Below are 9,950 nucleotides of genomic sequence, written 5' to 3'. Positions count from 1 at the left end.
GGTGGGGGACAAAATAAGCCATTTCAGAATGTGGTGGGGGGACAAAATAAGCCTTTTCAGAATGTGGTGGGGGACAAAATAAGCCATTTCAGAATGTGATGGGGGGACAAAATAAGCCATTTCAGAATGTGATGGGGGGACAAAATAAGCCTTTTCAGAATGTGATGGGGGGACAAAATAAGCCATTTCAGAATGTGGTGGGGGGACAAAATAAGCCATTTCAGAATGTGGTGGGGGGACAAAATAAGCCTTTTCAGAATGTGATGGGGGGACAAAATAAGCCTTTTCAGAATGTGGTGGGGGGACAAAATAAGCCATTTCAGAATGTGGTGGGGGACAAAATAAGCCATTTCAGAATGTGGTGGGGGACAAAATAAGCCATTTCAGAATGTGGTGGGGGGACAAAATAAGCCATTTCAGAATGTGGTGGGGGGACAAAATAAGCCATTTCAGAATGTGGTGGGGGACATGTCCCCAGTGTCCCCAGTTTAAATGACAAAACATCATATTTTATAAACTCTTCATGTGTTTTGTGTGTAAAAATCTGACTCTGTAAAGAAGCTGTCAGATAAATGTAGTTCAGTGAAAAGAACAATATCTCCCTCTGAGGTGGAGGAGAAGGAGGAAGTGGCATGAAAAGAAAGTACTCAAGTGAAGTACAAACTTGTACCGTACTTGAGTAAATGTCCGGCCCTGCAGACGAATGCGAGAGCGGCTGCAGATGAAACATCAGAATTGTTCCAGCTGTCAGAAAGACATCGCACTCACCCCACGCCGTCGTGTCCCTGCAGTTCTCCGGCTCCTGAGTGGCGTCGTCTATCTTCGGATCTTTACAGAGATACGTGAGGAGAGTGAAGGAGTCCAAACCAGCTGACTCGACATCGATACAACAGAAAGAACTAACAGGAGCTTCAGTTCAGACACGCATCACCTCTGTCAGTGTTTCCACTTGCTGTTTATGTCAGAGGTCGCACGACTCCTGGTGACAGCTTTGTGAAGATGTGCTACTTTTCCTTTTAATTATTTGAATGTATTTTTAATAATTATGAGTCCAGCATTGTTCTGTCGGGCTCTGGGTTGTGACGGCATTTCTCACTTTCTTCAGAATTTTTATAGTCGATTAATGGAGCAAATAATCAGCAAATTAATCCTTAATGAAAGTAATTCAGTGCACTATGATACGAAATAGTTCAACCTCGACAAAAGTAAAATCCTGCTTTTAAATTAATGCATTTTAACGATAAAGTCTATTTGTTTACTTTTAACACTTTAAGTACATTTTTTCTGATTATACTTTTACTTAAGTAATATTTTCAATGCAGTACTTTTACTTGTAACAGTATTTTTACAGTGAGGTATAAGTACGTTTACTTAAGTAAAGGACCTGAATCCTTCAACTGAAAACAATTATGATAAGTCCCTTTTTCCTAAACAAAATAACTTTCTTGTCATAAAACTTAAGAACTAATTCGTTCATTATTCAAATGAGTCTAATCAACCGTTTATTGAACCTTTTGTTTTTATTGTTGTTGAGGAACATTTTAACATTTTATTATTATTATTTACTGTTGCTTTATTGCCCAGCCCTACATGTCTGCTGCAGGACCCCCCTCTAAATTAGATGGCACATCTCAAGGGGCTGTCCTTTAATAAATTAAATTTACTACAGCACTAAGTTTTAGATAAATAAAGAATAATTAAAAACCCTGTTATGAAAACAGGACGGTTCAAAATGTGCTGTGTTGTAAGTTACAATATTTATAAATGTACAAGGTGGTTTTAATTGAAGCAGTTTAGCGTACAGCCTCTTTACAGGAGCTGAACATCCCACAGTTAAATAATACAAACATTGTACGATATAATAAATCGCTCTGTTGATATTTATGTTTGTAAGTTATTGCTAAGCTAGCTGCGGCTAACGTTAGGCTTCCGGTAAGTAGCCTCCCGTTAGATCTGCGCTGCGCCGGTAAACAAACGTTAAAGGATATTGTCCGAGTCTCAGGTTCTCGCAGCTTTCAGCCTCCTCCGCCAGAACCACCTTCAAATGAGAGTAAACGCAGTAAAACAGGAGGCTCCAAATCCCGGAGCGTAAACAAACCAGCCGTCTCCGGGAGGACGCCATGTTTCACTCTGTCACGTGACGGGGAGACGCCTTCAGGAGCATCCGGAATTTAAAATACCGTCACATAATAACTACATAAGACGCCGAAACAGTGATTTGATTTACATTTTTTTTTTTTTACTCCTGTCACTCACTTCATATGTTGTTAATTGATAAATATAATCTGTTAAACTGTCTAATTTTGAAAGAGTTTTTTCACACCCACCTAAAAACCTTTGCACAGCACAATTTGTTATATTTTTATGGCTAACAACACAATTTTATTTGAATTATTTACTGCTTAATTTATGTAATTAGATTACAAAGATTTTATATATATTACATATACATACATTCATATATGTAAACTTTAGGGCTGCGACTAACGATTTGCTTGTTAATATCCTGTAATCGTGTCCCAATGTTGCTTTTATGTTTCATGTAAAGCACTTTAAATTGCCTTGGTGTTGAAATGTGCTTTACAAATAAACTTGCTTAATATCCTGTATAATTTTTGCATTCTTTTTTTCCATTATTGTTATGGTATTATTGTTTTGTTTACTTGTGCAATTTTGATCTGTGCTTTATCTTTTTTTTTATTTTAATTTTTTTATTGTTGTGATTTTGTATTATTGTATGAGTAAGCACATCGTGACCAGTGTACAATCCTGAGTCAAATTCCTCATATGTGTACACATAGCTGGCAATAAAGCTGATTCTGATTCTATATTTCTATATTTATGTTCTAAAGCACCAATATATACCAAGGCAAATTCCTCGTATGTGAAAATGTACCTGGCAATAAACCTCATTCTGATTCCAATTCTGATTCATTGTTGATTATTTTCTCAATTAATTGATAAGTTTTTTAATCTATAACGTGTCAGAAAATTGTCAAACATGTCCTAAAAATGTCTCCTTTTGTCCGTAACCCAAAGATATTCAGTTTATCGTCATAGAGGAGCAACAAAACCAAAAATATTTATATTTAAGAAGCTGGAATCTGAGTAATTTTTTTTTAAATGACTCAAACAGATATAATCAACTATCAAAATAGTAAATTTCATAGTTGACAACTAATTGATTAATCATTGCAGCTCTGGCAAACATGTAAATTATTTCACATATTATTATTATTCTTCTGCAGCTTGTATATTTTGTCAATTCATATTTTTAGTTTTTTCCATATTTTTATGGATTTTGTTTATTGTTGTGCTGGCTGTTGTTACGCACCTTGTCGCCAAAACAATTATTTGTAAAAACTACTTGGTAATAAAGCTGTTTCTGCTTCTGATTATGTGTGCACGTGGATAGATAGACAAATAGATATTTCTTTTTCCTTAATCTGTCTTTTAATCACTATAATATATGCATTTATAGCATATCTAGAATGACAACATGTACCAAAAAAACCCCATCAAACTGTCTTCAGGAAGAGGGAGAAGGTGAGAAAGTTGCACACAGTGTTAAATCAACTCAAAGATTAAAGTTCATAAAGTTGATAAAACTTAACTATCAGCGTTCTAGATTTCTAAAACAAATCTTATTACCAAAAGGAATGAAGAAACATTGGTTAAATTAATTCTAACTATATAGAGACAAAAGTAAATGGGGCTGAAATTATTGACGGCTCTACTTTCCCACGTTAATTCAGACGTCTTGAAACCATAAACACGCACTGGGAGTCGATATCTCCGATAGTACGCGAACGCAGCATTAAAGCGACACTGGTGCCAAACTGGATCCAGTTCATGTGAGTTTCACACCAGTTCAGAAACCTTTTTTAAACCCGTCTGTTCTCTATTAATTCACCTTTTCTCTGGTTGCTACATCCTCCGACTGTTCCCGCGCGAAAAGTTAGGAAGCGACAGTTTTATCAGACGCCGTTTAACAAGCTAACTTAGCATGCTAGCGGCTAGCCGACTGTTAGCGAGCGGCTGTGTTGCAGTTTCTGGAGTTTGGGAGCTGATGGAGGAAGAAAAGTTTGTTTTGTAAAGTTGTTTTAGCTCCTTTAACGCTCGTGAAGACTCGGAGAAGTTCGGTTTAATGTTGTCACTGAATGAATAATGTGTGTTTTCAGATGTCGCAGCTGGTTTTAGGTTGTTTTTATTTTAAGTTTGATGCACCTGTTGCGAGTTGAACCTGCTGATTGAAGTTCGCTCCCGACAACAGGTTTAACTGTTTAAAGATACACTTTCAGACTCTTCAACAGTATTAATGGCGAGCAGGTGTGTGTGTGTGTTTCTTGATTATTAGTTTCACCCCCTCCCGTCTGAGCTGTTGAGTTTCACTTCCTGTTTTTTCAGGTACAGGTGAGCTACCCGCGCGCACAATCACAGCTTTTAAAGCGTAAACGTGAGCTTTCAGTTCGGTTTCTGTCTCCTTATTTGATGTAAAGGTTTGGGAATGTTTGTGCTGTTTGGTTTTCTGCCTGTATGTGCTGCTAAAGCGGGTCACGCCGAGCTAACCGTCTGATAACCACACCTGTGGTGCAGACAGACACCTGAACGCAGCACAGAGAGGCCATGCCTGCTGTGTTCACGTGTGGATGTTAAACCGGGTTTTCAGATGTCTGTAGAGCTCAGCAGGTGTGAGGCTGTCTCTTACATCTGTTTGATTTCACAAACAGAGACAACAACAGGTTGTTGTTGTTGTTTTTATTTACCAAACAGATCATTAAGGTTGCTGGTTGGCAGGTAAATAAAATACAGGTAGTTAGGGCTGGGCAATAAAACAACAATAATTATCGCTTATTATCAGTATAATAAATGTTCAGTATATCGTCAATAAATATTTGCTTTAATTCATTTGAATCACAAACAAATTGGCACCTAATTTTTCTATTAAAATATTGATTTTGTTGAAAAAAGAGGCCTGAAAAAAGATGAACTAGTCATATTTGTTGAAAAAGATAATAGTTTTGAACGTTCTGACTCAGATTTGTGGAGTGATCCACTGTTTGGCGTCAAGTGTTTGTCACATTCTGACCATAAAGAAAAGTTTAACCACATAATAAACCATCTGCTTTCTTCAATTTTCACTCGGGAGCAAAAATCTTGAAGGAAATAACGACTTGACATTTATCGTGATAATTATCGATATCGAATGAGTGTTGAAACAAATAACTAAAGTCTGTTTCCAGCTTTACACGTGAGGTTTTGGTGCTTTTTCTTTGCTTTATTGCACATTAAACTGAATATAATATGGTTTTTGGGCCGTTGGTCTGACAAAACAAAACATTTGAAGACGTCACTGTGGAATTATTTAAATAAAATGGCAAGAAAATAGTAAATCCTCATTTGCATATTTTTATAAAACGTATTACATGCAAACCCAAAACATGTATTTTAAAATATTTAGTTGATCGACCAGCTGTGGTTAGGAGAGCAGCTGAAGCTGCAACGATAAGTCGATTCACTGATTAATTGTCAGCTAGTAAATTAATTGATTAATCACTAGCGAGTCCTTGAGCAGCTCAGGTTGTGGACAAAAGACGACATTAGAGGACATCTCTTTGGGATTTATATTTTTTTTTACAGTTTTCTGGACCCAAAAACTAATTGAGAAAATAATCGACAGAGCAATCAATAATGAAAATAATTGTTAGTCACAGCGAAACAGCTTTATTGCCTAAGTGTGTGTATACCAGATTCATAAGTTGCAGCCCATAGTATATTTAAAAATTATTGTATATTACATCACCCGTAAAACAAATCACACTCTGGTTTTTAAGTTCCTCTCATTGTGACACATTTCCAGGAAGACGTTCAGCTAACAGGGACAACAAAGCTGCTTGGTAAACAAAGATAAAACTATTATACAAGAAGGTGAGAAATATGTGTGTATAGTAAAAAAAAAACAAAACAGCAATGACTAAAAACATATGCGAGTGTTTTCTGTAGATGTCCGGTATCTGCATGAGTACGTGTTTAAACCGCATGCAGGATTTATGTTTGACAATGAAGGATGATCTGTGCATGTTAATATGTACAGTGTGTATTTAAACAGTAAATATGTGATTTTTAATTTGTTGGTAAGTGAATGTTTGACAGATTTTTATATATATATATATATATATATATATATATATATATATATACACACACACACACGGCAAACTAGAAGTACTAGATTTTGTAAATGGAGTCTGGTGTGATGTTGAGCAGCAGGTGTTTGGCTGCTGTCGCCCTGCCGAGATCAGAATATATGAAATGTAAATGAGATCAGCTCGCTAACGATCCGACTGGGCAGATGTTTGAATGTTTAACTCCTGCAGTCCTTCCTCGCCGTCTGACGAGCTGCGTTATTACACGGATAAATCGTGCTTTCAGTCAGTCGTTCTCTTTTTAAAGCTGCTCTAGTAGTGAACTGTAAGATTGCAGTTTATTTCGAGCTCGTTTGAAAGGTTCATCAGCACTCGGCTCTGTCGGCGCTAAAACTCAATAGCACCTTACTGTCTGTGTTTCTGTGCTGTCACCTGTTCGTCCACCTGCATGTCTTATGTTGCACCGAAGTGATGTTATATAGGTTTTTTATTAACCTTAATATCAGAGTTTCATAGTTTTAACCAAATAATGTTCTGTCTGTTCAGATCAGTGATCGAGAACGTCAGACGGAGAGCGAGGGACGACGATGTTTGAAAATGTCCCGGCAGGTAAATCCTCTCAGCTGTTCATTCAACATTTGCAGATATTATCAGGTTCAGACTGACGACTCTACGTCCTGTGCTCGTCCTCAGTGTCCACAGCGGAGCGTCAGCAGGTTCTGGGAGCTCTGGAGCGTCTGCAGGCCAAACTGGCCCAGAGGGAGGAGTGGACCCACAGTGAGACGATGGGAAACCTGAGGGAGACTCTGCAGAATCCGCTGTTCAACCACATCCTGACCCTGCAGCACTCCATCAAACAGCTGCGGCACCAGGTGAGACACAAAGAACGACCGCGCTGCTAGTGAGTCTTCTGCTGAATTTAAAATATTTACCTCTCTTTACATCCCGACAGCAATCAATAAATCAAATTAGACTGCTGTCGCAGGACTGAAATAAACACTAGTTTCTCCAACTTTACAACAAGTTACAAACTCCTGCATTCATTCTATCTTACTTAAAGGTCCAGTGTGTGATATTTAGGAGGACTTACTGACAGAAATGCAATACAATATCAATAACCATGTTTACAAGGTTGTTTATTAGTCATTATACAGCACAAGGCTGCATAACAAAAAACGAAATTTGTAGTTTCTTCATGCAGCACACACAACATAATAAGTGTAGGCCTGTATTAAAATATTGTCATATAAATTAAATTATAAAACGGGTAGCTCAAATCAAGCAATCTGATTGGTTCATAGTAGTGATAAAATGAGCGTATACAACGGGGGTGACGTCGAATTCCTTCACACAGATCCATATCACTACGCGACAAACAGGGTTCGAGTTATAATCTGAGCTTCGTGGCGGTCTCACGCCGCGTTTACACCTGGTATTAAAATGCAATCTGATGCAGATCTGATTTTACCGGCGGAGATAGATAAATAAATAATAAGAGAGAGAGAGAGAAATCATTGCTTATTACGTGATTCCCTCTCTCTCACACGCAAACACTGGGACTACTTTTTGTATTCATAAAGAAATGTTGATGAAATAAAGTCCAATTGTAGCGCGTCTGTTAGCTTACTTTCTTTCTGCCATGCTTGGTAACCGTTTTATAAAACCTATAGCTCACTTCAGGCCGTTGGTGAACAACGCCCCTTAACTGTGCACCACGGCCTGTCGTGAGCTATTCGTAGTTTTCAGTCACGTGACATGCGCGGTGACCTGGAGGGCAAAACAACGGACCAACATAGCGGCTCACACCGTGACTCCCCCGTAGAGACGCCGCAAAAGCAGTCAGATTTTATTTAGATCACCTTTCAACTCAAGAAAAAGAAAGATATGAACACAAACTGCACGTGCTCGGCACTTCCGATCCATATAACGTCACAGCATCCACTGCCGCATTTCTACCGTTACAAACCGCCAGGTCCCTGCCCGCCGCTCGACTGCAGTAATGTTTACTTTAACCTTCTGGGGAATCCCTCACCTCACACAGCCCAGGCTCGTCTCCTCGATTAGTAAATCCCAAAGCACAACAACCATCCAGCATATTTGTTGGCAGGCAGCGGAAATTAACGTCTTTTTGCCCTCCAAGGGGGCGTTTTCATTGGAATGTGACGTCACGTGAAATCTATGAATTGCTTAAACAATATATGCAGTTATTTATATACATACATACACATTCACCCAGAATATTCCACAGTGCATTTTTTAAATTTGCATCTGGGGTGAATGTAAACAGCAGCAACCAGATGATGATATGAAAGTTTCATCTTCACAATAAGCAGTCTGACATTTGGGGAAACAGAGTCCGTCTTCACTGCGTTTGAGCACCGAGTACCATCTGATGCTAAAACCCAGAGTCCACCTCGTCTCATCTCGCCGGAGTCTTGCGCTGACAGCTCGGAACATGGACCGCCTGCAGAGTGCTTGACCCGGGGCAGGTCTCTGTAACGATGTGGACTCTGAATTCCGTTTTCTGGTCAAAATGAGTCCCGTTTTGTCCAGACCGGCTCTATAGGAGCAGAATTAAGTCCAAGCTGGGCCAGCATGGCTCCTCTCCTGGCTCTCTTTCCTCTCCTCTGAGCGATCGGTGACCTGGTCTGGTTGTTTGGGCCGGGTGGATCGTGGTCTGACCCCGTCTTCATCTTCCAATGACTGTATTTATGTCAGTGCAGTTCAGTGGTGTACAAAGACCTCCCATAATGAACCTTTATGTTATTACCTTTAGAATGAGAGATTTCTATCTATATACATGGACGTCACCATGTTGCACTACCATGTTTCTACAGTAGCCCAAACGGACAAACTGCTCTACAGAGCGCGTCTCATCGCTACGTTAAATACGTACAAAGACGAAGTAGAAATGTTATTAGTCGTCGTCTGAAAAGTAAGAAAAGAAGATAAATTTGGACAAATGGACGACCACACGTGTTGTTTAGCTCAGAGCCGACGGAGCGTGTCAGCCGCTGTAGCGTCTCCTGCACGCTTACAAAGGGAGAGCGGTGACTGATGGTGCATTCATGCGGTGTCGGAATAATCAGAATCTTTTTTTTCTTCCTTAAATCATTATTGCACAAAGAGAAATAAAGTGTACATGGGACATAAAGAAGTATACAGAACTTTGATTCGTGCAAAATCACGTGTTGCGTATACATATTTAGCAAACATATAATGTGTAATCTGGTTCTAACGGTTAGTCTGCTGTCCATGTAGAGTGAACTGGATATCTGCATGTTGTTTATATGCTCTGATAATGTTCATCCATCTCTGTAGCAGCGTCCATGGTGATTCCACAATAAGAGCACATGAACACGCACTGAAGTCGGAAGAACGACTTGACAACTCGGGAAATGGGACCGTTAGAGGAGCACGTGAATGCACCGTGAGCCGCTGGTTGCAATTCACCACCCTCACCACTAGATGTCGCTAAAACGTTCACACTGAACCTTTTTAAGCGTTTAAAACCCTGTGAAAAAAATATTTTTACCCGTCAGATGTTGTTGTAGGATACAGATAATCAAGGATTTTAATAAAGGTTTTAGTAAGTTTTTAGGTAACTGTAATATTTCAACAGCAGAATTTCCACATTTGCACTCAAACTGTCAGAACAAATATACAGAACATCTGAGGGTCCATTTGCAGTGTGGATTGCTTACAAAGCACTAAAACAGTAAATATCAATACGTTGGTGGTCCCCCCCCCCCCCCCCCCCCCCCCCCCCCCCCCCCCGATGGCAACCGTTGAGGTTGAGAAGTG

General features: G+C 39.3%; 2 protein-coding genes and 1 long non-coding RNA gene across 3 annotated transcripts in view; 1 reads left to right on the top strand and 2 right to left on the bottom strand.

Annotated features, from left to right (window-relative positions):
• tm2d1 (TM2 domain containing 1) overlaps positions 1–2,153 on the bottom strand; it is a 16,162-nt gene extending 14,009 nt beyond the window's left edge. The window contains exons 1-2 of the mRNA XM_046031522.1: positions 1,989–2,153; positions 769–842 (exon numbers count right to left, since the gene is read on the bottom strand). Of these exons, the coding sequence (XP_045887478.1) occupies positions 769–842; positions 1,989–2,122 (208 nt within the window). The 5' untranslated portion in view covers positions 2,123–2,153. The remainder of the gene's footprint in view (positions 1–768; positions 843–1,988) is intronic.
• A 1,603-nt stretch (positions 2,154–3,756) lies between these two features.
• LOC123957407 (inaD-like protein) overlaps positions 3,757–9,950 on the top strand; it is a 12,318-nt gene continuing 6,124 nt past the window's right edge. Inside the window, exons 1-3 of the mRNA XM_046030162.1 lie at positions 3,757–3,854; positions 6,693–6,755; positions 6,840–7,018. Coding sequence (XP_045886118.1) covers positions 6,734–6,755; positions 6,840–7,018 — 201 coding nt within the window. The 5' untranslated portion in view covers positions 3,757–3,854; positions 6,693–6,733. The remainder of the gene's footprint in view (positions 3,855–6,692; positions 6,756–6,839; positions 7,019–9,950) is intronic.
• Positions 6,616–8,299, bottom strand: LOC123957409. Its single transcript, XR_006821788.1, has 2 exons — positions 8,179–8,299; positions 6,616–7,006 (listed from the first exon to the last, which is right to left on the bottom strand). It is a non-coding gene; the product is annotated as an uncharacterized LOC123957409 (long non-coding RNA).

Source organism: Micropterus dolomieu, linkage group LG19, assembly GCF_021292245.1.
Source record: "Micropterus dolomieu isolate WLL.071019.BEF.003 ecotype Adirondacks linkage group LG19, ASM2129224v1, whole genome shotgun sequence".
In the NCBI taxonomy this organism is placed as follows: domain Eukaryota; kingdom Metazoa; phylum Chordata; class Actinopteri; order Centrarchiformes; family Centrarchidae; genus Micropterus; species Micropterus dolomieu.
The sequence above is the reverse complement of the archived record's forward strand: the minus strand, read 5'-3'. Positions and strand labels throughout refer to the sequence as shown.